Source organism: Mycosarcoma maydis, chromosome 1 (assembly GCF_000328475.2).
Source record: "Mycosarcoma maydis chromosome 1, whole genome shotgun sequence".
NCBI lineage: Eukaryota > Fungi > Basidiomycota > Ustilaginomycetes > Ustilaginales > Mycosarcoma > Mycosarcoma maydis.
Genome location: NC_026478.1, coordinates 1854802 through 1881110, shown reverse-complemented (window position 1 = coordinate 1881110; position 26309 = coordinate 1854802). Strand labels below are relative to the sequence as shown.

General features: G+C 53.9%; 8 protein-coding genes across 8 annotated transcripts; 4 read left to right on the top strand and 4 right to left on the bottom strand.

Annotated features, from left to right (window-relative positions):
- Positions 1-1815: 1815 nt before the first annotated feature.
- On the top strand, positions 1816-3654 carry UMAG_11450 (Hgl1p, required for dimorphism and teliospore formation; the record flags this gene model as incomplete). Its single annotated transcript, XM_011388474.1, has 1 exon — positions 1816-3654. The coding sequence occupies one exon, from the start codon at positions 1816-1818 to the stop codon at positions 3652-3654; it is 1839 nt and encodes a 612-aa protein (XP_011386776.1).
- Positions 3655-4199: 545 nt separating this feature from the next.
- On the bottom strand, positions 4200-6386 carry UMAG_11449 (uncharacterized protein; the record flags this gene model as incomplete). The annotated part of the gene is made up of 1 exon (XM_011388473.1): positions 4200-6386. One exon carries the CDS (start codon positions 6384-6386, stop codon positions 4200-4202), a length of 2187 nt encoding a protein of 728 aa, XP_011386775.1.
- Positions 6387-7508: 1122 nt separating this feature from the next.
- On the bottom strand, positions 7509-12524 carry UMAG_00639 (uncharacterized protein; the record flags this gene model as incomplete). The annotated part of the gene is made up of 1 exon (XM_011388151.1): positions 7509-12524. One exon carries the CDS (start codon positions 12522-12524, stop codon positions 7509-7511), a length of 5016 nt encoding a protein of 1671 aa, XP_011386453.1.
- Positions 12525-13224: 700 nt separating this feature from the next.
- On the bottom strand, positions 13225-14502 carry UMAG_00638 (uncharacterized protein; the record flags this gene model as incomplete). Its single annotated transcript, XM_011388150.1, has 1 exon — positions 13225-14502. One exon carries the CDS (start codon positions 14500-14502, stop codon positions 13225-13227), a length of 1278 nt encoding a protein of 425 aa, XP_011386452.1.
- Positions 14503-16526: 2024 nt separating this feature from the next.
- On the top strand, positions 16527-17468 carry UMAG_00637 (uncharacterized protein; the record flags this gene model as incomplete). The annotated part of the gene is made up of 1 exon (XM_011388149.1): positions 16527-17468. One exon carries the CDS (start codon positions 16527-16529, stop codon positions 17466-17468), a length of 942 nt encoding a protein of 313 aa, XP_011386451.1.
- Positions 17469-20249: 2781 nt separating this feature from the next.
- Positions 20250-21404, top strand: UMAG_00636 (uncharacterized protein; the record flags this gene model as incomplete). Its single annotated transcript, XM_011388148.1, has 1 exon — positions 20250-21404. The coding sequence occupies one exon, from the start codon at positions 20250-20252 to the stop codon at positions 21402-21404; it is 1155 nt and encodes a 384-aa protein (XP_011386450.1).
- Positions 21405-22538: 1134 nt separating this feature from the next.
- UMAG_00635 (uncharacterized protein) lies at positions 22539-24596 on the top strand (the record flags this gene model as incomplete). Its single annotated transcript, XM_011388147.1, has 1 exon — positions 22539-24596. The coding sequence occupies one exon, from the start codon at positions 22539-22541 to the stop codon at positions 24594-24596; it is 2058 nt and encodes a 685-aa protein (XP_011386449.1).
- A 308-nt stretch (positions 24597-24904) lies between these two features.
- UMAG_00634 (putative NADH-ubiquinone oxidoreductase) lies at positions 24905-25844 on the bottom strand (the record flags this gene model as incomplete). The annotated part of the gene is made up of 2 exons (XM_011388146.1): positions 24905-24946; positions 25077-25844. 2 exons carry the CDS (start codon positions 25842-25844, stop codon positions 24905-24907), a joined length of 810 nt encoding a protein of 269 aa, XP_011386448.1.
- Positions 25845-26309: the final 465 nt, after the last annotated feature.

Sequence of the window (26309 nt, the reverse complement as noted above, 5' to 3'; positions counted from 1 at the left end):
CTATCCTATTCCACACTGTGACCCTCCTGCCTTCCACCTACCTCTGTGATTTCAAAACTAATACCGAATACAGTACATAATCGTGAATAAAGGACACCTTGTTAACTACTTAGTCACGACTGAATGCATTTTGGTTGGCGCGTGGTACTGAAAGTGGGTCGAGTGAGATTGGCGCTGTGCTCAAGACTCACGACTCTTGGCCATTCCGAACACGAACAGGGCAGCGGCTCCTGCGCACAAGTCAGAAGCTTTTGGCTAGTCTTTCGAGCAAAGCTGCTAGGCTGCCGAATTCCAAGTCAGATATGATCCCGATCTAGCATGCCTCTTGCGTCTCTTCAGCCTTCCTTTGTGTCTCGCGCACGCCTGTGGAGCGATTTAGCGCATCTCACCTTTGTGCGACCCGACCTAGACCCTCGTGCCATCATCGTCACTGCTTTTGGTTGAAGAGATCCGACCAAGCTTTTCACAGTCAATCAGTGTCTGCAGTTCCAGTTTCAGTTTCAGTTCCAGTTCCAGTTCCAGTTCCTCTTCCAGTTCCTCTCTGCCTTAACGTGTGGACAGGACGGACGTGAGATGCCTTGCTCTAAGGAATAACGTAGCAAATCTGTCGCTTCCCTCAGTGATGTACAATATACACACAACACAGTGTAGACTTTCGTTTTTTTCTTTTTCTTTTTTTTTTGGTCTGGAGAAATTTCAAATTTGTTTGCATCTTGTATTTTTGATTCAAGACCATTTTATAGATTGCGTTCTGGAATCGTGTTGGCGTTTAGCCATAAATTAGCACTCTTGACTGTGCGACTTCTTTTGAACGTTTGCTTACTTGCTTACCTTACTTACTTGCTTGCTTGGCTTTGCTTGCTTGGCTGTGCGAGTCGGCTCGCTCACACCTCACAACTGCATTGCATCTACAAGAATCTACCCGTTGCCCTTGTCGTCGTGCTTTTTGCCGTTCGGTTCTTTCGCTCCAAACCTGGATTGGTTGTTCAGATACCGCTTGCTCCCCATCCTTTTCTTTACTTTTTTTTCTTTTACTTCGGCTGTTTCTCCCCTTGCACCCACTCTCTTGAGAGAGGCTCTCTCGTGATTCTTTTCGCATTCACTGCAGCGTTCCTCCTGAGATCCGCTCGACTCGACGCTTTCGTGACCCCTCCTCATTGTCGTTTGGACCCTCTTGATCCTAGTAGATACCACCGTCACCCTCACTCGCCTCATCCTCTCTCGACTCCAACGACGACTTGTTTACGACCCTCCTTCTTCTTCATCTCGTTCCGTTCCTCTTTCTCACTTCTTCCACTCGCAACAAATCGATTCGCCTTTTCTTATCTCGAACCTAGCACCGATCTGACTTTCTGCTCTGATTCGACATCGTTATCCACCCCCGCCGCTCGCTTCATTCTCTTCGCGCACCATCGACCTCACAGTGGGCACAATACATTCGGCTTCAACCGACCATATCCGAGTCGCCTAGCGCTTATCACTGAAGATTGGTTCTGCTCTCCCGACCTGACACCGCTGCACTGCCTCCGTCCGTCTACGCTCAACGTCCACATCCATGTTCATCGGCACGCGCTCTTATCCTCTGATCCGACCTTGTCAAGTACACCTCTGATTTGCGGCTCTTTGTTTCTTCTGCTCGAGGCTTGTTCCGTCTCCTACACGATCGTCCTGGTGATAGATTCACACTTCCGTTAAACACGAATCGCCCTTGTTGATAGATTCATCCTAGCTGTGGCCAGCAGTTGGCCGTCTCGGTTCTCGTTCTCAACATTGAACACAAATCAGCACCACGTCTGTTCTTGTGTCCAATCCGTCATGTTCGTCGCTACGCGCAGACCTTCCCCGACGCCATCTTCGCCAGCTGTTTCACGTCGATCATCCTGGGTCGACCTTCCCGTGGCAAGTGCACCTTCGTCACGTCGGGGCTCGCGTGTCGATCTTTCCATTCAGACGTCGCTTGCCAACACCTCTGTTGGGTCTGATTCGCACGCAGGCGGCTCTCACACCAAGCTCGCCATCAACCAGCTCCTCACCAACCTCTCGCACGTCTCGCAAGAACAAGCAAGAATGTCATCACCAAGAAGTTCGCATTCACCCGCTCTCAACGATTCGCCGGCTCTCAAGCGTAAGTTTGAAGCAGACTCCGACTCCTCGACTGCGTACAAAGTCGCTTCGGCCCACGAAATCCATCTACCGACGGACCCTGTGCGTCGAGCCAGCATCATCAACCTTGCAACAGCTGCCGCAGCTGCTGTTCTGCAGAGCCAGGCGGGGCAGCGCCGCATGTCGAATTTCTCCGATCCAGAGCAGAAGCGTCAGCGTGTCGAGCAACTCGGCTCGCTCATCGAACAGGCACGCAAAGCCAGTGTCACCAGCATGAGCCACGACATGTCGCGTCATGTCGAGGCGGCACAGCAGAACGTTGCCATTGCTACAGTCTTGGCCAACCATCTTGGCCTCACACCTCAATCATCTGCCGCTTCGACTCCATCTGCTGGTACACCTGCTCCTGCTTCACCCACCAAGCCGTACGCCCCATCGACATTGGCGATACCTCAGACACCCACGACGCCAAGGAGCCCGCTCTCTGCTGCACCGCTCACAGCTTCTCAGATCTCTGACCATCAATCCGCCACACAGGCTGTCGCAGGCCCGTCAGCGAGAGCAACAAATGATCAAGCGGAATTCTCTCGTCCAAAGCCTCTGGTGGCATCGCCACCTCGCACGCCTTCCATTACTCTCAACTACAGCACCGATTCAGTCGAGCCAAGCAGTTCCAGCAAATTGATCTCTGAGCCGCTGCGCGCGTCTCCGCCTACGAGCCAGGCGCTGTTCAACGAGGCTAAAGAGGCTGCCCAGACCTACAGCCGTTTCTACCGTTTCGAGAAAGAATGGGCTCAAAAAGCGCTCGAATTGGAACGTCGACGAAGCTCTATACGCATCGATCCACTGTTCAACCCAAATCCGAGTCTGAGCCCGCTTCCGGCGGACCCGAACTCGAACTCGAACTTGAACTCAAGCCCGACGCACAACAGGGAAGGCACAGCGCCAATATCGCCGCAACAGCATTCGGCGCCCGAGTCGCGGATCATGTCGAGAAGACACTCGCCCTTCTGTGATTCTCCGGTAGCGCCATCGGCGAGAATGTCGAATAGCGGATCGAGCGGATCGTTTTCGTCGACACATCGCGCTTCCTCGAGCGGTCTCGCCAATGTGCTTTCCAACTTTGCCGAGTTGATCGAGCACCGTCAGCGGTCATGTTCCGGATTGGAGGCTCTTGCCAAGCAAGCCAAGGAGTTGCCGGTCAAGCGATTGAGCCAACCTAATCCTCAATTTCGCACAACATTCGGCGACTTTTCCTGGGCCAAGGCGCCGCCAAGTGGTACGGACGCTGTCAACCCATCGGCACCACCGTTGCGTGCCACGCCACATGCCAGTCGTGACGCCAACACTGACGCCGACCGCTCTTCAGTAGACAAGCACGACACTGCCTCGGCATCAACATCAACAGTCGGGGTAAGATCTACACACACGCTCCCCAACGCACAGTCAACTAGACGCGTGTCTGCCACGGCGCCAGACTCGGATGCCGACGCCGACGCCAATACCACTGCCACTGCACGCTCGACAATGAGCATCGCTAGCATGCTCTGATCGCACCATCCCGCTCGTCCTTGTCGCATCGTGTCTCTGTAATTGTACGCTTACCGCTTGCCTAGCGCTTCCCGCAGCGTGTGTTTTCGGCCCGCTGTGCACGCTATGAGTGCTATGAGCGTTGCACGCTACGCACACTATGCAGGCTACTCACGCTGTGCACGCTATGAATGCTGTGCTCGCTGTGCTCGCTGTGCACGCTGTGCACGCTGTGCACGCTATGAATGCTATGAATGCTGTGCTCGCTATGAATGCTGTGCTCGCTGTGCTCGCTACGCGCGTCCCCCGCACGCTTCACAGCCGCGACGCCGCGCGTCTTTCAGTCGACCGGCAGGCCGTACACCCACGATCGTGGATGGTCACAGTGACGCTCATGACTCGTGACTCGTGATACGAACGACTAGTGACTGAACGACTCGTGACTCACGACTAGTGACAACCACGACTCGTGACTCGTGTGTTGACAGAGAGAGTGAATTTCCACATTTCGTGTTTGCATATTGCAGTCAGTGGTGAGAGCTAGTGTGAGTGCTGTGTGCTTGCCTTTACAGCCTGGTCCTCTGGACTGAAACAGCGGAACTCTTCAAGAAGCCATCAAAGTATTTTTCGATGCTTTCAAAGCCCGTCTGACCTTGGTCAATCGGCGCGACCATTCCGACGTAGCCGTCTGGCCTTACTACGACAATCCCACCATTTGGCAGACCCCACTTATCGTGCAGACCACCAACAAACTGGTCGTCAAGCGTGACCTTGAATGCACCATGTCCGGCTTCGATGTCGTCGCAGTAGAGCATGCTCTTGAGCGCACCCAGGTGCTGGAAGTGCTCCAGCTCAACGTTGAAACGTTGCGAACGCACAATGAGGAGCATGTGGAAGAACGGGTTGGCCTCTGAGGCGAACCCTTCGGTCAAACCAGTATTGAGCGAGGTGGGGAGTTGGTGATATGCCTTGTTCTGCAACAGCATCGCACGCTGGTTGGCGCGGAAGCGGTTGACAAACGAATGGGGCGAAGCAAGGTGATTGGCAAACGCCTCCAGGTGACGCATGTTCTTGTTCGGGTCGCCACCGCACACGTACAATCGAAACCCGCCAGGGGCGGTAAACTGGATCTCGTGGATCATGCGCACTGGCTGCGAATTCGACCATCGCGTAGCCCATGCAGGCTGCAATCTACGACCAGGCTCGAGCTTGTCCGTGATCTTGGCTACACCCAACTTTGACGGGTCGCGGTAGTTGAGCACATTATCGGCGTACAATACACCAGCACCCGTCGTGAAAGCCGCGTTTCGGCGCTGAATGTTGATAAAGTGCTCGCGCTTCTCCGCATCCGTCATCGTTGCTACCTCAGGCGTACTCTTGGGCACTTCGCCCGAGAACAATGCCGAGTACTCTGAATCAAAGTCGATCAGCTGCTTGCCCGTAGCATGTCGCTCAGCGTGGTAGGTCGCCAAAAGAATCTCGGGATCCGCCAGTCCCTTCTCCACCAAATTGATCCTCCAAGCTAACGCCTGCGAGTCAATGATGGCAGTGTTCATACCCTGACCGGCCTTGGGTGAGTGCGTGTGGCATGCATCACCGGCAAGAAGCACACGGTGACCAGGAAACGAAGCGCCGTCGGCAGTCTTGCCTGCAGGAAGCGAGTATCTTGAAATCAAACGCTGACCAATCGGGTAGCATGTGAACCATTCGACAACCTTGAAGTCGAACTTGTACGGGTAGGCAATCTCCTTGATCGCCGTCATGACCATTTCAGCGGTCACCTTGTCTCGTGCATCGAGTGCCGACTCCTTGCTCTTTTCGCCGCCAAGGCGATTGACCTGAGTGTAGCATCGAATGATCGGCTGTCCCTTTTCGTTGTTCTCTCGCGGGAAAATGTAGAGCGCGCCGTGGTTCTTTGAGTGAATAGCGGCAATCTTGCGCACATCGGGGAAATTGGTCTCGACAACGCAGTCGAGCGCAGCCCAGAGCGTGTCGACCCAGTCACCGTTGAAAGTAAATTCGTGACGTTCCTCGAGCGTCTTTCGCAGTCGCGATCTACCACCGTCGCACCCGACCAGGTACTTGGTGCGAATCGTCTTGGTTTCGCCAGTGGGCTTGATGATGCTGATGGGCGCGCCCCCCTCGTTGGTCGACTCCATGACGGGTTTCATCTTTTCCAACGTGACTGTGACGGGGTAAGTTGGGTCGTCAGTCATTTCAAAGTTCTGGTAAGCCCAAGGACGAGTGACACGCTGTCCGTGGCGCTCCATGTCTCGGAGAAAGCCGCCTTCGATGAGACCCTGCTGCAGACCAAGTGTGCAATTGTCCTGGATCTCCATGTCGGTGGGGAAAGACTGCACACGACGGGTACGCTCGATGCCGCGTTGGCCATCGGAACGAGGATCCCAAAACGTTCGCTCGTACGACGGAGCGCTGCGCTCAAAGAACTCGGATCCAAGGGGCTCCATGTTGCGCAGCACCTCGATGGTACGTGGCTGAATGCCATCAGCACGACCCGCAGTGGTGGGCTCGGAACGCTCGTCGAGAACAAGCACATCAAAGCCGCCAAAGCGAGCGAGAGAGGTAGCCAGCATCAAACCAGCCGGGCCAGCACCGATGATGGTGACGTCCCACGAGGTGCGATCGATGTGTGTCAGAGGGTCCGGGTAGTTGTGGGTGCCGTGGGCATGGTGACCACCAGCCTTGGCCTCTTCAACCGCCTGTCCTGGCGCTGAGAATTGTTGTGTTGGCATGACAGAATTGTGTTGAGGTGTTGTTGACGTGAATCAGATCCAGAGCAAACGATATCGGAGCCTTGCAAGCGACAAGCGGATGGAACAAGGGATTCGACGTAGAAGGGCTATCCGGAAAAGTGATGAGGTGCTTCCAGGAGAAAGAGGGGCCTTTGCCTACAAAGTTGGATGCTGATTTGGTGTAGGAGAAGAATTGCTGAACGCAATGGTGCACGAGCAAAGAGAAACGTCTGAACTTATACCTTGTCCAGCCGGACAAGCGTGAAGGATCAGCCATGAGTATTGGAGCGTTGTCAGGTGTTGGCTTTGACGTTTGTCTGGAGTTCACGGCAAGCAACTTTGGCCAACGCTTTCGGCGGGACCTGGCACAATGACCTTGCTTCGGGCGGTTCGAGCAACACTCACGACTGCCTTGTGCAACGCATACTCACCACTTTCTCCACACCAAAAAGCAGCAATTTGGCCGAATCGTGAATTGTCCATGCCCGCCATAACTTAGGATATGCAAGCACGGATTTGACGGAGACGTATATTTTAACTAAGTTAACTTGGTATTAGTTTTCTCCAATATCACGATTTGTGATTCCCATTTGGTGATTCGTGATTGTGACTGGCTGGTCAGTGTCCTGATTACCAACTCACGACGCGTAGCACCAAAAGTTCAGCCTCAGGACGGCTTAGCGAGCGTGTGCAGACAAAACAGCCTCCGTTGCATCAGTCAGCTGCATGGCAATTTCGGCGGGTGTATCGAGTGATTCCGTCTTTTCCGTAATTGCCCACCTGCTCTTCAACGAGCCTTCCTCGGCCCCCCACACCCAGACCGTCTCCGGATAGGCACACGACTTCGCATTTTACGGCCGACGGTTGTACGGCGTTCGAGCATATCTCGTACGATGTCTGCAAGAATTTCGGCGATCTTACACTCTCTGTTTGGTGCCACGTCCCACACCCCGAGCCACACGCCCCATTTCCCACTTGTGCCTGGAGCTGCTGTGTTTCTAGTTTGCACGTCTTTGACAATCTCTTTCTGCACACACGCATTGATGAGGCTTGTAGGAACCAAGTTGCACTTTTTTCATACGCATGGGCTAGCTTGACGAACAGAGCGTCGATGGTGTGTCTTCAAAAGGCGTGTAAGCCATCAGCGGACCGAACCAACGCATCACCACTTTGCTGTTCGCGACGCTTCTCCTGCCTAAAAGCATCCTGTTCCGCCTGCCTCTTCAGTGTCCTTGATCTAGACGCGAGCGCATCCATGTACTTCTTTCTCGCCTGTTGCAGCTCAGTCTTGACCTTAGACGCCTCAGCTTGTTTCGACGGTACGATGGTTCCTTGCTCTCCATCCAAATTCACCAGCAGTCGATCGATGATGTGATTTGAAATGTACTGCTCGTTGGCGCGCGTCAAACGAGGAGCTGAGGCAGTAGCGTCCTGCAACCACTTGATCGCGAATTCGCTTGCTTCGATAATCAGCTGGCGATCAATCCAGATGCGCAGCAGCACGTCGCTGTTGTGCGTACGTGTAAACCACTCGGTCAACCAGTTTGGTGTCACTGCATGATCCAGCAACGACACCCGAGACAGAACTACTCGGTAGTACCTGCCATCTTCCGCCGAATCATACATCTCGAGGTGGTAGCGCAGGTACCGCCAGGCACGTTCCGATGCCGAACCTTGCCAGCTCGCTGATTTCTCCGAGAGAGTCAGGAAAACGGCTTCCGGTTCTGAAAGGTCTTCGTCTGCTTCCATGAGTTGGGCGATTTCGGGATGAATGTCCTGCTCATCGTCATTTGAGTTCGTGCTGCTCTTGCGCTTCAACGCATCGCGCTCAAGCTTTGCTCGCGACAGCGCAACCGCCTTGACGGTGAGAGCCGAAAAAATCGGCGTCATATCGACACCCAAACTCCAAGCCATGTCGAATGCCGAATCGAACGAGTCGCTGTTCACGAACAGCAGGACGGCATCCGAAGGTCGAAGCACCGTAGTAGAGTAGGCGAGGTCTGGGTATCGTTTGACCAGCTCGAGTCGCGCCAAAGCCAGCGTGTATTCTCGACGCACATCGTCCACCGAGACGACACGGATCTCACGCACTTGATGGCTGTAGGCAGAGGCTGGAATGTATCGTGTAAGACTGCTCGTCTGCTTCCCCGCTACAGCACCAGCTCGAATGGATGACGACGGCTCAAACAGCGACTCACTGCCGTTAGCTGTCTGCGGTCCTTCGGGATCAGCAGCATGCGCAAACCATGCATTCTCGTGCTTGAGCATAGTCAGCGCGTTGATCGAGGCCAGATAACTCTGTGCCTGCTCAACCGCTACAACCATGAAGCGCTCCAGTGGGTCGTCACTGCCAGATGCTCCGGGTCGATGCAGCTCGTTCAGCCGCTCGGCATGCTGATACATGACAGCTCCGGCTGACTTGAGATCTCCACGGAAGAGATGGTATGAGTAAAGCACTGAGTAGAAATTAGGCACTGACAGAGGGTCCGAGTTGCGTGCTTTGAACGACAGCGTCCTCTCCACCTCGCTTTGCAAACCAGGGAAGGTGAAGTGCAGCAAAGGCTGGATGTGGCCTTCCTCGCACATCACACTGACCAGGTTCCGGAGGCAGTCCTTGCGCACGCCTTCGTACGGTGTTGCCATGACCGTAGCATACGCAGCCTCAAAATCGTCGAGCGCCAGCTGGCAGCGGAACATCTTGAACCACACTTCCTTGGGCCCGGCCGTGCTGAATATCTCTGCTTCTGCGTCGCCCAAGGCTATTTTGGCCGGTCGTTCGTTGGCGTACGTGCCGACAGCATCAATACTTGCCTGGCAGAATCGAATGACGTGCTCAATTGCCTCAAGCGGCTCGAAGAAGAGTGCCACGTGGCGATAGTAGGCCGCAACGCGCTGTTCTCCTTCTGCAAGGGCAACGGAGGAAGGAAGCAGCTCGAAAAGCCCACTCACGGCGCGACTTTTGGAACTGCTCGCAAGTTCAAGTGCGCTAACCACCTTTTCGAAGGATGAGCCGGCGTCATCAAGCCTCTGTAGTTGGACGAGGGCACGAGCACGCACATATTCTCCGGCTGGCGACTCTGGGAAGTTCGCAAGAAGAGTCTCGGCTGCCAACGGATAGCCTTGAACCAACACAGCAAACGCGACTGAGGTGTGCCGATCATTGAGGTAGGGAAGCAGAGGCTTCGCTTCAGCAGTCAGACATTCGCGTACATCCGTGAGGCCGAGCGACCAAAGGCTTTTAAGTACGGTCGACTTGACAGACAGGCTCAATGAGGAACCGCCATAAGACGGATTTGCACCGCCCGTCAGCAGTCCATCGCGCACGCAATGATGCAGCAGCGTTGGTGCGGCGAAATGATGTGGCTCACGACTCTTGCGTCCAGCGACCGACATCTGGTTGAGCTTTGCAACAATCGAATCGCTTTCCGCCACATCACCTCCGCTCCAAGCTATCTGGACGGCAGCATCGGTGCGCGCCAGCTGCAAGCTAGAGCCCAAAGACTGGAAGATGCTGAGTGCCGCACCGATTTGCCTGCTCTCGTTCTCCACCAGGTCCGCCATCTTGTCTTGCGCAGCCAGGGCAGTGAGCAGCAGCATGAAGAGCACAGCGAGGCGATGGCGCGAAGCAAGAGTCTGGTTGAGCGCGTCTGCCGTCATAGCAGAGCCAAGGTCGGTCGAGGAAATAGAAGATGCTGCAGCAGCAAGGCCATCAACAGTGCTGGTGGTCTCGCTGAGTAAGACGGCCATATCTGTCAAGGTACTGTCAAGGCTGGCACCGAGGTCATATGCGGTGCGTGCGACGATCTCGCTCGCCTCTTCGCCGCCGAGTGCGGCGAAATTGTTGATCCACACGTCGGCGAGGGCTTCCTTGACGGAGATGGTGAGTGGCTCCGATAGCAGGTTCTGAAGGCCAGCAGCAAATGCTTCCAATTCAGGAGCAGTGAAGCAGGCGGCGAGGTCGGAGGCAGATTCGACCAACGTCAGGACCTCGGCGACAGTGGCGGACGTTTGACCAAGCGTGGGTAGAATGTGAGTCGGTTGTGAATTTGCTGCATGAATGAGGAGCGCGCGCTCCTCGCTGGCCGAGTTGGTGGCCAGAACATTGTCTGAGCGCGATCTGTTCACAGTAGCAAAGAGGTTTCGCTGCAAACGCTCGATGACGCTTGCCTCGTCCTCATTGACTGGAAGCGCGATCGTGTCTCGGCTAATCACCAGAGGCACATTCGCTTCGCTAGATACCCTCGAGCCATCGAAGCTGGACGCTGGGAGTGACAAGCCAATTGGCCAGCGCGCAGCCGTCTCAATCTGCTCTGCAAGTCCGACAAAGCGCATCCATTCGCGCACGCGCGAAGCGTACAGCTTCTCGTACATTGGTCCACCAGTGCGCGGATCGTTTTCGAGCTGACAATTGCTGGCAACTACAGATGCGACCTCGTCGCGGAGGCTTGCGAACAAGGTCGAGGGTGGATGATTCGATGACATTGGAACTTCCTTGTAGGTCGAAAGAGCGAGACGTAGGGTAGCCTCAGAGAAGCGACCGGGCTCGAGAACGCGATCGAGAAAAATGTCGGCGGCGTCAACCACTTCTTTTGTCGCTTCGAGTGTCGCCTCAAAGTCTTCACCATGTAGCGGCCTGTAAATGCGTTCCGAGGAGACAGTACGCCAGTCGTCCTTAGACAAGTCTTCAGCCATCGATCGGATACTGATGCTGCTTTCATCAGCATTAGCAGCCTCGACGCCGACTTTTGCGTATTTGAGAACTGGACCGACGCCACCATCCCAAAGCGCCCACATGACCCATCCGTCTCCATGCTCGCCTTGCGGAGTAAAGACAACATCGCGCAACTCGACGTTGCGGCCGCGAGTCTCGGCATCGCAGCGTTTCTGCCACAGAAGAGTGACTTCGCCAAGTCCTCCAGAGGATCCCTTCGAGTCTTCAAGTTCAACACCGTACAATGAGAAAAAGTTGCCGGAGGGTGGGGAAGCCGGCACGTAAACAAGGACATAGAGAGCGTGTCCATCTCTGTCGTCGCGACTGGGTGCGAACACCTTGACAAACGGACGAGACACCGAGCTAAAATAGGCCAGTGTATCAGATCCCTCAGTGGCCGAGCTGCTTTCGTCGGTTGCTATTACCAATCGGGTTTCGTTGGATACTGGTGAGTCCATCTGCAGTGGAAGGTCGATGGTGCGGATGCACGAATCGGTCAAGAGGTTCCACACTCGAAGCTTGCGGTCACGGCTAGCTGCAAATGCCATCGTGTTGCCCACCTCACCTGGGTAGACATCGAGGGATAGCGCAAAGCTTGGAGAGGACTCAGACTCTGAGATAGCGTTGGATCTGCCGAAGAAACGAGAGACGCCAGAGAGAAACGAAGTCGGCCGCAGCACTGTCTCCTTCCAAGCACCATCGTTGTTGTCCTTTGAGCCAGAGGCGGAGCGGCTAAGCTTGATGATGGTGCCATCGGCGCAGGTTACGAGAGCAAGACCAGAATCAACCACATAAAGCTGAGCAGCGTTCGCCGCTCCACGCAGCGACGCAGTAATGACGGACTCGGAAGAGGCAATGTGCTGAATGCGGTATTCGGACGACCAATTAGAAGCCAGTTTTGCTTGATGGAAGAGATGGGGGGCAGAGAATTCGAGTCGATATAGAAAGCCTGTCGTGGTAGCTGCGATCACATAGAGGCGATTAGAAGACGGGTCGACGAACATGCCTAAGCCAGGAAGTAGAGGGGCCGGGAAGAGGAACGTCCGCGCTGGTTCAGAGGCGAGCTTTGGGCTAAGCGAGGCTGAAAAAGAATGCTGCTTTGTGAGCACCTTCGAGGACGGCCCTGCTGCAGATGTTGATTCTTTGAGGTTCGACCAAAGCAATTGCAGTTCACGGCCTCCTGCGACAACGCGCGCCAAGGCGAAACCACCGTCGAGGTCAGTGCTGGAGTACGAAGGAAAGTATAGGCGAGCATCTACGGCATGGTGATGAGCGACATTGATCGGCTCGGGCTCGTCTTCCAGACCCGTATGTTGTGGAGTAGGCACAGCTATAGCATCCTCGTCCCGATTGTGGCTGCCGGCGAAAGATGCAGATGGGGCCAGTGATGCTGACGCTAGCTTGTAGGGCGTGTATGGCAGTGGCATGGTGTTAGGAAATTATAAGCTTGGATCGCGCGCACTGAGGCGGTCACTTTATCAAAGTGTGAGGACCCTAGAGCGATGGCGTTGAACGACAAACTTTTCGCGTTGCCGTAGCTGAAACAATCAGATCAACGGAATATGTTGCTAGAGAGTCAGGTTATGATATGGCGGCAAACGTAGGTGGTTCATCTTCCAAAAGGAATGAATGCAACACTCGCGACTCCTGCCCAGCATATCGGACGCGAAAACGGAAAAGTTGACATGAGAGCACATCGGGAGATCTGGTTACCCATCTTCTGAAACACGGATAAAACAAATCACGTGACCTTATCTGTGGCGTGCTCCACGCCTCATTATGCTGCTGTGAACAACAGGAGATCTCACAACATTCGATTACGGCTGTGGCAACTCACGACTCTGTGACTGGCACGGCGTGCAGCGTGTGGCGTGGAGTGTGTGGCAGGTGGTGAAGTTGTCCATGTGACAGGTATTGTACTCTACAGTATCTGGCTCATCCATGGTAGTCGATTGACTTGTCAGGCTGATTGCTTTTGGGATGTCATGCTACAAGCATTCACAATTGCACACAGCTGGGGTATACTAGATGCTGAATGAGCTCTACAAAATTGTCCGTTATGATATTAAAGTCCCGGCAGAGCAGGCAAGTAAGAAGTCGAAGGGAATGCAGTTGGCAATGCTAAGTTCAAAGCAGAGTTGCCACAAACGCAACCGCAGCTGCGAAGGAAGCCAGGCCGAAGGTAGCAGGAACAAAAGAGGACGCGCCGCTGGTGGCGATGCCCTGTTTGACCGCGGCTGTGGGCGACGTTCGAGACGACGCATCCGACCTCGATCCGCTGTGGGTGGGCGTGGACGTAGCCGTGGACGTGTCGGTAGAAGAAGTGGTAGTAGCACTTGTACTCGAAGGGGCTGCTGAGCTTGAGCTACTGTTTTCGTCGTTCGGGTTTGCGCCTAATTGGAATGTCTGCAAAACAGTTCCGTTCTGAAGAGGAGTTGAATCATCCCAGGCATTCTTGTACCAAGGCATTTCGAACACATCAGCTACGTTGTCTACAATCCAGCCAAGACCACCGAGACTCGGATAATAGTTCTTGAAAACGCTGATCGAGGCGTGGGTCAATTCGTGCTCCAACATGATCAAACCATTTTCCTTTGGACCATGAATACCAGCGGCGGCGGCGGCGGCGACAGAAGCGTAGTCCTGTCCCGGGACCTCACCGGGGCAAGCAGATCCTCCCTGGTCGTTGAGACACCAGTCATTAGTATCATGATTCCAGAGCACATTGGTGAGGCCAAAGATCTCTTCGGCGATGGCACGCACACGATTGTCCACATCGCCCTGAGGAGGTCTCCAGAATCTGGGGATATAACCGCCGCTCTTATCGGCAATGATCTGCATGGTCCATCCCAGCTCAGCAACGAGCTGCTGGTTGGTCAGCGTGGAACAGAGCTGATGCGACCATGTGTGAACAGCGAAGTGCTGATTTCCCTGCTTGACCGCCTGGTCAAACTGTTGGGAGTTGATCAGCACGTTGGATCCGATCATGAAGTGGGTCGCAGACTGGTTGTGCTGGCTGAGAAAATCGTACAGGTCGCCGCTGTTTTCAGTGGGGCCATCGTCAAAGCCGATGGTCATGTGGCTGGGAGGAGCATTGACAATGTCGGTCTTGGAGACGCATTTGGTGGCGGTCCATGAGCAAGTGTTGGGATCGTTGCCCTCATTGTTCTGATAGACAGGGCTGCCGCCTTGATTGAGGGCGGGAGCGATGTTGGGGATCTTGCCGGCAGCGATAGCAGCATCAAGGGCGTCTAGCCATTCTTTTGGTGTTTGATCTGCGGTAGGGATGGCAAGCGGCGGGGGATACGAGCCTACAGAGCTTGCCTGTCTGGGCAGGATCTTGACGGTGAAGTCGCCAGCAAGAGCGCTGCCAGCTAGAGTGGCGAGAAGTAGCAAACGCAGCATGTCGGAAAAAAAGCGATCTCTCTATGGCCGTCTCAAAGGAGTGAAGGTAGAGACGCAGGATAGGTGAGGGACGACGAGGACGTGAAGCTTTCGAGACCTCAGCGAGGAGGGCCAATAAGTACCAAAGCCGTCTCAGAACAGGGACATGTCTTCAGGTCCTAGCCGCCAAGATCCAGATGAAATGTCTACCGTCGACACAGAGCAGTTGCCACCAGCTGGCACACGCGGATAAAAGGTTGCCCTACAAACACTCAGTGGGTTAGAGTTCCGGGCAAACAAGCTGCAGACAGTTGAAGGTGGAAACATGCTGACAGTCACGAGTCGCCTGAAGTCCGCAGCCGAAACCCTGATGCCGGAGAATGAAGAGATCGTCAAAGGAAGTATTCTAATGAGCTCAGTGTGCATGTGGGCGGCGGGACAGTGACGGAAAGTTGCAACGGATGGTGCGGAGGTACAGTAAACTGGATGGCGTCGTCTTATGAGCACCCAACCGCAGGTCGCGAGTGGTATAAACACACACAATGTGGCGTCAACCCACTCTTGAGAGTCTGAGACAAGCACGAAACCAAGGCTCCGCAGCTCCGACGGTCGCTTAGAGACGAACGGAATCGCCGCAATCAGGGAATGCAGGTTCCCATGCGCATCGAGCGCTTCCGAAGGAGCGGCGTCTGACAAGTTTGACCAATTCGTCACTCACTTACCGCTGCTGGTTGGACATGAAATCTCGAGGTCAACATCCATCTGCAAAACACACATGTGATTCCCACAATCTTTGGCCCTGTTTGACAAATTCGAAATGAAGCAAGCAGATTCGTGATTGTCGGAATTCAAGAGACGCTCCGCGATCCCGAAATTGTCCTTCAAGCAGTGCCCATAACTTAGCTAACATTGGCCTTGGTGTAGCATAGTGTCGTCTCTCTACGGTAACTTCTACCATGTTCTCAAGACAAGTGAAAGCGACAGCAAAGTGGACAATCCTCTCGAAAATATACTCGTGCAAATTGTATTTGGTTGAGGTGAGTGAGTGACGGTTAGCTCGCTTGGACGAACCATAGCTCGCTTGGACGAACCATAGCTCGCTTGGACGAAGTGGAAAACATCGGTTCAGAGCTCGGCACATTGTTCTTGATGTTCTTCGTTCTACGCAGAAGGAGCTTGAAATCGACAGAACGCTATCTCTCTTTTCGCCTGTGTCTGCCAAAAAGCTGGCAAGCTTAGCGCCTCTCCGCTCGTAGACATCCGCACGTCATCGGACCACCCAACCAAATTCATAATGAGACACTGGGCATGTGTTGGTATGTCATGTGTGACAGTGACGGGACAGCGGTCAGGTAACGAGCTTGGATCAACCGATCTCCGCCGTGCTCCATACTCTGTGCTCCATGTTCTATGCTCCATGCACGATGTTCCGCGCTCCGCGCTCCATGCTCCGGCTTGCCTTCGCATCGTGTTAGATCAAGGCAGCGAAAGGCCTAATCAGCCCTTCCTTCTCGCAATGCTTGTTAGATACTTGTTTACATTCGACTCTTGTGTTGCTGTCGTACATTGACGATTTTAGGTATTCGACAGAAGCAGACGTCTTCATCAAAGTAGATCGAGCAGTCGATGAACAACTCTGCAGATCGTGACTCGCAACTGTAGCTACTGCGGATAAGCAGAGGCGTAGTTGTCTGTGCGCGTCAAAGGCACTTGTGACTAGCGAGCTGGCAGACAAACCACCAATCGCCAGGCATCACAGCAGTCAGTTTTCACAATGTTCGGAATTTTCTTCCACGGACCTCCAGTCTCACGGGACAAAGGTCACGCAAACTCTCCGTACATCGTCCGCGTGTGGTACGTCGTGGCATTCACGAAATATGAATCGCAGGCCGATCTAAAGAAGCCCCTGGTGAGATTCACGATTACCATCGATTCCACTCCGAGACGCCGATCTTCCAGCCTCGAGACTGTCGTCCAAAGTCCCGCCCTCCAACCATCTTCGCCCCGACACCGATTTTTTACCCCCGCCAAAACTCGAGTATACGATGGGTCACAGCATCATTTCGCCGTGGTACTGGTTCCTGAAGCTCACAGCCACACTGTTCCGATCCCTTGTGTATTTGAAACGAGGCACACAGCGTTATCTACGAAGCCGACCTTTGCCTGAAGGAGTCGTTCGTGAGACGTTACAAATTCCCTCTCGAGACAAGGGCCGCTTCATCGGAGTCGACCTCTACCGTCCAGCCGATGCTGCCGCTTCGGCAAAGCTGCCTGTTGTCGTCAATTGGCACGGTAGTGGCTATGTGATTCCAAGCTGGGGTGAGGATCGCGAATTCATCGTCCAGGCTGTCAAGGCGCTAGGCTGCAACGTTCTCGACTGTGATTACCGCAAAGGTCCCGAATACCCTTTTCCGTCTGGACACGATGACGCCCAAGATGCTGTGGACTGGGTGCTGAAGCAGTCGCAACGCTTCGACATCGACAAGTTGGCACTCTCCGGTTTCAGTGCTGGCGCAGGTCTCGCATTGAGCACAGGCAACATCTTTGGCCCGAGTAAAATTCGCGCCATCTCGTGCCTCTATCCTCCCGTTGATGTCAGTCTCGACCCGCCGGAGCAGCCGGTACCTTACGATCCTCGCAGCGGCATCCACCTGTCTCCTCGGGCAGTGAACCTGTTCAACAATAGCTACCTACCGGCCCCCACGGATCGAACACAGCCAAGATTCCGTATTCGCGGTCTCGAGACCTCTCGTTTCCCCAACCATATCTTTGTCGCTTGTGGCAAACTCGATATCCTCCACAACAACGCCAAAGAGTATTTCGCCGAAGTAGCTCAGGCTGAAAAGGACAAGAAGATCATTTTTGTCGGCGTAGAGAGGGAAGAGCACGGTTGGGACAAGAAACCACTCGTGCCCGAGTCGTTCGAATCGCGCGATGACGTCTACCGTCAGATGTTTGACAACATCAAGCAAGCATTCAGCAGCTAGATGTTTTGCACGCTACAGCTGATGTTGAACACCTGTTCAAGTAGCCCTTTAAGAAGTATGGAATTGATATTGTGCGTCCTGGACTCAAGATTTCCTTTGTGCCTGAGATAGCTCACTCCAGATATCTTGTATGCTGATAGCCTGGAAGAGGGTTGTGGAAGAGTTAGCGGTGCAAAACCCTTTGAGCGGCTGACTGCATTGTGGCAAATCTCCGTCGAGCTCGAATAGGCGCTAAGCGCATTTCAGCTCGTGCTGCATTTGTTGCTCCATCTCGTGCTCACCGCATCTCTTATTAACTTTCGGGCTTGACCAGCAAAAGTTGACTGGCTTCGGGAAAACAGAGTGCGGAGAGGCTGGTGGATCACGACGACACATCGAGCGTGAAGGAGTAGACTGCTCTCAGCCTCGTAACGCTCTTGACGTTGGTTATGGGACCCAAATGATGTGCCTTTGATTTCATCATTAGTCATGGACTTGAAAGGGAGGCCTGAAATCACTCGTGGAGGTGCAATCAGAGCTGATAGTGAGCGCGTTTTATCACAAGGAGGGTGACCTGCTTTAAAGTGCGTTTGCTTGACAACATGACGATCCAGCGTCATGCGGAATCGTGAATAGTAAATCGTGAATTCGGGTTGAGTCACAGAGTCTCGCACATACATAACTTAATAAAACTTGAAGACTGGAGAGCCGGCCGAGGGTCGGTCTATTTTCGCCTTTTCACCGACCTGGTCCGACCTACACCCGCCATTGCTGGCAAGATTGTGTGGCCCTAGCTCCGCGCTCGCCTTGATGTCTCGACGCTGGACAATTTCAGAATTGATCTCTTTGTCTTCATGGCATCGACCACCGGCCATCTCGCTGAATCGGAAAAACGACAAGGTTGACGCTCTTGTTATGGATCGTGTCGAGGTGTTGTCCTTTGATGTCGTCAGCATCCGTATTAAACAATACAGACAGACCCAATCACCATAGCACTCTCGTGCCGAATAACGTGATCTGATACGGCACATCTAAACTATTCCGTCTGGGACTAGGAAACAGGCGGACCGAATCCAGAAGCAACTAACACGGCTTCTGGTCACAGAATCATTCACCTGCAAGCTTGGACTTGGTTCCTGATTTTCGAATGTTCACATGTTATTCGTTATTGTTGCCCTGCTGCTGTAGTGCAATGCAATGCAATGCAATGCAATGTATTGACGACTTGTACTTCTACTCAAGACTATTGTTGGCGCCAACAGAAACCTGAGAGGGAAACCGCCTATCTTGTTATTTTCTCACGCAGCTGAGGTCGAACTGGTCGGCCATGCTGCTCGAATCGAGATGCACACAGTCATTGTTGGGGGGCAAAGGTCAGCGCAGTAGCCTTTCCATAACGATTTCAACTTCGAAGAGAGGTGTTACAATCGCCAGGCGATTCTGATATCGCTCCCTTGCCTGCCTCAAGCTCTGCTGCTTAAGGTTCCTCGTCAAAGGAGCATCCAGGTTGCACATTCACGATACACGATTTTCGCGAATCAATTCGTGCTTGTTGTTTTGCAGGCGCGATCAAACAGGCAACAGCTTGCTGTGTGTGTCGGGGACGGGATGCAAACCAAGGCAACCTTCTTCTCAAGCAACATTCGTGACTGCATGCCAGAAAGAGTCGCGGCGGCTGACCGGGGCACATTCTCACCCAAGACTCCTCTCGACAAAGGAAGAGCTCTGAAAATTTGTCGGATATTGAAATGCGAGAAAAGCTCGCACGGCACGCATTTTCCAGGGCGAGCAACGATGTCATCAGGCAGTCTCGATTAGCAGCGCTCTCTATTCCATACTCGTGACTCCTAAGAACGAAAAGCTGATAAATATTTCAACTATCAATATGCATTCGTATTTGTATTTGGCCTCGCTGTATCAAATTTGCTTCGACAAACAAGTACCTTTGTGATCATTCTTGCACAATCAGCTTCTGTCCGTCTCGTCTCCCACGCATGTAGGAAGGTTCACAGACTCGATTCAAGCGACTTGGAGATAGTACGATGGTTGAGCTTGATCAAAGGGGCACTGCTGAATGCTTGACGGATCTGCCTAGATTTCGGCTGCCGTGTTCTACAGCGCAGCTGTCAGCAGTCGCCATAATTACACACTTGGCTGACCCACAGCACTATTCGTGATTCACAATTTCAACAAATCGTGAATTATTATCGTGAATTCAAAACTAAAAAAGGCGAGTTTCTCCGCTAGCCTCTTCATGCTTGGGATAGCCGACACCTTACCTTTTTCAGCCAACGGCCTCGCTCGGCTGCCTCGGCTGCTACAGCAGAACAGCAGAACAGCAGCACAGCAGCACAGCAGCACAACAACTCAGATACAGGGTCCGATCGGCTCTGTTTCTATGCGCGCTTCAGGCCAGTCTGCTTTGGCTTGCCTACAGTCATGCTCTCGCCTGTCCTCGTCTGTTGTCTGTCTTGCTCCATCGCCACCAACTTTCTCTCCTACTTACTTCTTTCCCCATCAAACCCGCCTCACCGCCACATCTGAACTTTTCGAGCTCGGAAACGACGCGACATTGACAATCCTCAATATACATAACTTTCTCACCACGTCTTGCCCCGCTGCAATCATGGTCTATTGACCCTTGGCGCCCAGACATCGTTTAGGTACCTCGCACAACTTCTCGCATCCTCCGTGTCTCGATCCCTGCTCCGCAATCTTCAGCCTCGCAGCCTCGACGCCAATCGAACATCGTGCCATCGGAATCCTCGAATCCACTTGAAGTGCAGTTGCTCGAATACGATCATGGTTACAAGAATACCCAACGAGGACGGTACTAGCCACACCCCTCTCAACTACTTTGAGCTACATCCTAGGCGTTTAGCCAATTCGACGCGTCGCGATGTGCAAGCCACGCTCTCGTCCTTCCGATTCTCCCAAAACACCGTCGAGAGCCCAACGAGTGGCACGACTGAAGCTTCCAGTCTGATCAACTCCTCGGACGATGAGGAATATGTCGAGCCTCTGTGTATAATGGATGCCAGCAGCCGCAGACCTAGCGTGCAAAGGACATCTAGCGCACCCGAGCCCTCCTCGTCCAAGTCCACGCTCTTCGTAGAGCCATCGGATCCATCCGTTCTGCGTCCATCTCTAGCGCGTTCTTGCTCCGAAAGTCGTGCCTCTGGCGTGCTTGAGCGCAGGCGCCGCAAACTCAAGTCGAGGAGTAACGCTCTTCCATCCACCCTGATCCTCGATCTGGCAAATTTACCCATGACCATAGGAGCAAGCAATGTGGGCCTCTTGCGCGCCGCTCGCAAGGCCATCGCCGAGCCTACCGGCTTCGATTGGGGACGTGCAGCCGTGTCAGCCCCACCGTCTTCTAATAGTTCGCGCTTCGTGACACATCAAGAGCAGAAGCCCCGCATGTCTTCGCCTTTTCGGACCGTCAAGCTTGCCACGACCATGTCTCTGTCTGCATCCACTGCATCCTCTACTTGGAGATTGCCAGAATCACCCCATGCAGATGCTAGCCCGCTGCCGTCACGCTCGTGCGCGGGATCATACTGGAGCAACCGCGCGTCTTCTTCAGAGGAATCTGAATGGGACTGGGCCTTGTCCGGCAACGCGCGAGCCACGCACGACGCTCTGCGCTACAGCACGCACAAGGAGAAGAGAGCGCCTGTGCACGATATCTGGAATCAATTGCCAGATTGGATGAGCCGTCGCTCCTCTTTGGGCGGACGCGATGCCGATCTCTCGTTGCGCGGCCCGGGTCTTTTCAACTCTCTCGGTATGAGCAAACTGACCAAAGACTCAGCACCAGCAAGCGGAGGTGCAGCAGCACCTACACCATCAGCTCTAGCACTTTCGCTTTCTCAAGCTTCGCTTTCCAATCTCAGTCCGCGCAACAGCATTTCGGGTCGAGGCCGTGCAGCCCAGGCATCGATGTGTGTTCCCTAGAGATGCCGCAATGCGACGGCTGGAGCCTCCTGACCATCCTCTCAGTGGAGAGAGGGTTCAATTCGCTCTGGCGTAATCGCCTAGCTATGCTCAGCTTCCGCCCTGAGCACTACATTTTCATTGCCACTTGCTTCTCCCCGCGTTAGTTGCAACCTGATCTGACCTGATTTGAAACGCTTCATGTCTGGATCTGGTGTTTGGTAGATCCGGTCCCGCCCCTATTTGGTTCCCCGACTAGATCTGGTTCACAACTAAAGTAGATCTGGTTCTCGTCTCGTTCCTGAATGCTTTTTGCAAAGCGATCAATACATATACCCATAATTGATGGTCCCTCTGCCCAGCACTAGTAACACAACGACTTCGCGGCTCGTGCTGTTCCTCTCCATTTTCTCTTGTCTTCACACACAACCCAGCTCCATCGCATCTTGTACTACTAGCCTGCATTCTGCCGCACCGAAAAAACACAGCTTGACTCAGAGTTTATTGACATACAGCAAGCTTGAACCTCGGAATTTGTTTGACTTCATGTAGGCACAGGGGAGGGACAGCAGAGTCACCTCACCGCAAGCATGCGTTAGTTCAACCAAGCAACGCACGGCTTGTGGCAGTGTTATTTTAAGCCTTGACACCGGGACTGGCAGACAAATCCACATGTGACGATCATGGAGCGTGTAGGTTCTAGTTGGCGGGTTAAATTCCAGTTCGGATCCGGCTCTTCGCGAATCACGAATCTTTCCGAATCGAGGAAACTGCGTGATCGTGCATCGACGCAACGGTGCACCACGAACACGGAAACTCACAGCTGCTATGTTAAAGCGAGTCGGAAAAAGCACATACGTTAGTGAAAGCGGAAGTTGACTCGTGACTTGGAAAGGCACGAGAGCCATTCACGATTCAGATTCGTGATTCTCGGTCAGAAGTCATCGTCAGGCGCTGTCAATCCTCCACAAGTCTTCCAACGACTCAACAGCCATCGCAGCCTCTCGTGTCTCACGCCTCTGTTTCGCCCATTTGCGTCCTAAAGGATCGCCTACCTGTTTGCTCGCTTACCTAGACCATCAACCACCCTGCTTGCAGAAACAGATTTTGCTTTCCCGATCCTCCTATCCAGGCGGAGACTTCACCACGGTCACAATGATGAACCGCGCCGCTGCCTTACGTAAAGCTGCTGCACTTGGTCCTTTGTCTGCAGCTCGTTCTCGCGGTGCTGCTGGGGCTCGAACGTATGCTAGCGATGCGAATGGAACCTCAAGATCCGGTCTGGGTCGCCTGTTCGTGTACTCCACGGTTGGTGCTACCGTCTTCTACGGTATCTCGACGGTGGCAGCACTCAACAACGACCGATACAACCACTTTTTCGTAGAGAGCATTCCAGGAGGAGAGCGCATCATCGACTACCTCGACACCCACGATGTTGGCCAGGAAATCAAGAGCATCAACCTGCATGGCTATGGAGACAAGGCGATCGACGTCACCAAGACCGCCTACGACAGCGTCAGCGGTGCAGTGAGTCGCGTGTTCAGTGGTGATGCAGGCGCCAGCGAGAGTGCAGGCGACGAACGTGACGCTCGACTCAGGGTCTCCGAAGCTCGCGCAACGGCCAAGGCTGAAGCAGACAAGCTCGCGCAAAGGGCCAAGGTAGCTGCCGAAAAAGCCGAGCACCAGGCCGAATCTGCACTTCAAGCTGTGCAGGACAAGACTTCGGAGCTCGTCAACCGCGCTAAGGCAGCTGCTGAACGGGCAGAGGCCAAGGTTCGTGGTCAAACCACTGAGGCCAGTAAAGACGGCCGCAACATAATTCAGCGTGCTGTCGACAGCGTCCAAGTCATGACCGACATTGGCGCCAACACGAAGGCTGCTCCGTCCAAGAGTGCCGCTCCAGGCAACGGTCCCAAGGAGGAGGTCAAGGAAACTTACATCGGCGAACTTCCTGTCAACCACGAGGCTCCTGTGGGCTATGCTGCTCCTCGTCGTGACCGCGGTCTTCAAGCTCCTGATCACCCCACCGCCCGTTTGCGTCCCGACCCGGAAGCACCCAAGCTGCCCCTCCTGGCACCTTCGATCAAGAGCCTCTCTGCATCCGAGCCCATGATCGCCCAGCTCGCCGGCACCATCGATGAGCTCACTGTTTTCCTCAAGGAAACGCCTTCTTCCGGTGCCAAAGCCAAGGGTGTCCTCGAAAGCGCACAGATCGACCTCGAGCAGTTGAGCCAGCGTCTCGAGACCATCAAGCGTCAAGAGGCCAAGCGCGTCGAAGACAGTCTGGCTGCCCAAGCTAAGCGATATGAAACCCAAATCTCCAAGCAGTCGCAAGAGGCGGCCGACAAGCTCTCGAGCCGAGAGTCGGACTGGCAAAAGTCGTTCGAAGAGGAGCACGCCAAGCAGACGCAGCAGTTCAAGGAGAAGCTTGAAAAGGAGCTCGCCACGCAGAGTCAGATCATTAACGAGAGGCTCAAGGAGGAAGTGATTGCGCAGGGTATCGAGCTGCAGCGTAGATGGATGAAGGACATCAAGGCTAAGGTGGAGGAGGAGCGTGGTGGACGACTTTCCAAGCTCGACGAGTTGGCTACAGACCTCAAGAGCCTTGAAAAGGTGAGCTTGGACAACAGCAGCGTGCTGGATGAAAACTTGTCGGTGCACACGCTTTGGACTGCGGTTCGAGCTGTGCAGCACGCGCTCGATGATGCTTCAGCGACCAAGCGACCTTTCGCGGAGCAGCTGCGTGTTCTCAAGGGCACATCCAAGGCGCGCGATGACCCTGTGCTCTCCGCTGCCATCGAGGCGCTCGATGCAAGCGGAGCGGCCGACACGGGCGTCGAGACGTTCACAACGCTCAAGCAGTGGTTCGACGACAAGGTTGGACCTCGTGTTCGTCAAGTCTCGCTTGTCCCCTCGCCGGAAACCTCAGGCGTTCTCTCGCACCTTGCCAGCGCTGCTCTTTCGCCAATCCTGTTCCACAAAAAGGGCCTCGTACCAGGCCAAGACGTCCCATCGGTGCTTGCAAGAGCAGAGTACTACCTGGACCGCAAAGACCTCGATTCGGCCACGAGGGAGTTGAACCAGCTCAAGGGTTGGCCTAAGTTGCTTGCGTCCGACTGGCTCGCCGCTTCGCGAAAGAGGCTTGAGGTTCAACAGGCACTCGATGTGGTCCAGACAGAAGCTAGCTTGGCCTCGCTCATGGTTTCCGCCTGATCTCCTAGAGCGCGTGACCCTTCGCTCTTCCGTGCAGTTGCCTGTCATTAGATATCCATCTCGGATCGTTTGTGTGAATCCCAAAAAAAAACTCCAAATCAATCGTCTTTCTTTCTCGGCATGTTGCGTGTAAGGGGCTCGCTGAAGACACCTCATGTCCTGAAACGATCTGGCGGAATCGCACGCGATATCACACGGTCGGCAAGTCGCAGTGCAGTACAGTCTGAAGGTATTATAATCATCTAGCACGAAATGGGTTGCTCCAAGCAAGATAGATTGGCTCTGAGCGTGAGCTCGAGAGCGAGGAATCAAGCGAACTCGGGAACACAGAATTTGCCCGGTCCGTATGGCTATGGATAGCAAGGGGTGAGAAAGTAAGAGAGAACGTCAGCAAGCTTGTTACCGTTGACAAACCGGGATCAGGGAGGAGAAAGTGTTTTGCATCTTCCTTTCAACGCAAGGCACTTGTCAGAAACTTACCTCGGAAGTGAGCGCGGTTCGACCGTTAGCAGGCTCCGAAGAGTGACGACCCGACTGCGGGCCAGGCTTTACCTTTTCACCGTTGCTAAGCTTGTCGATGATGTTGTTCATGCTCTCCGGCGTCAAGTCCTCGAAGAAGTCATCGTTGATCTGGATCATGGGAGCGTTGGCGCAAGCGCCCAAGCATTCGACCTCGACCAAGGTGAACTTGTTGTCCTTGGTAGTTTGACCAGCCTTGATGCCCAACTTGGATTCGAGCGCCTCGAGGATCTTTGTGGAACCGCAACCTCCGAGCATGCAAGGGGTGGTAGTGCAAAGCTGTAAAAAGTACTTGCCAACCGGTTCGCGATTGAACATGGTGTAGAACGTAGCTACTTCATATACACGCATAGGTGGCATCTCGAGCAGCTTGGCCACGTAGTTCATGACCGAGATCGAGACCCAACCGGAGTTCTGTCGTTGACCCAAGTCAAGCAAGGGGATCACGGCTGCTTTTTTGTACTGTTCTGGGTAGTGCGAGATGATCTCCTGTGCCATCTTTGCATTCTCCTCGTTAAACTCGAATGGAATGTCCGGGTTGTTATAGTCGGTGTTGCGGTGAACGAAGAGAGAGTCGGAGGATCGAGCTGCTGAGGTGGAGAGAGTTCGGCTAGCGGCTGTGCGAGAGGAGCTGCTGGCAACAGCAACAAGGTTGGATCGCGTAGCGGCACTGGCAACAAAGGCTGCAGATCGCATCAGCAAACGCGAAGATGTACGAAGAGCGGCCATGATGGAAATCGGAATAGGGTAGAGACAGGGTGATGGTGATCGCGAACGAAACTGAGCTAAAGGTGGAGAAAGTGGATCGCCGACTGGTCGATACCACGTTTGGCTGGCCACTTAGCAAAGCAGCCATTACGATGATTTCCAAGCAACCAGAGCGCGATTTCTTCCCGGATCCTGCGTCACAGAGCCGTGCGTAAAAATAATCAAACATAGTGAAGCTCGAGGCTTAATTTCGACTTTGCCAGTCGTGAGTTCACGGTTCCCAGTCATGAGATGTGAGTTGTGAGTATGACCAATTCTAAGGGCTGCTATTGGTCGCTCACCCTTCACGCTTGGTCGCAGCTTGGAGCCTGATCTTTTGTTACGTTAAGCTAATTTGGGTCGAAGCGCACCTGATTTAACCTTTGTAATTTGACTCTCGAAATCTTTGTATTCAAACATAGTCGCTTCTGCTCGCGACTGGTGATC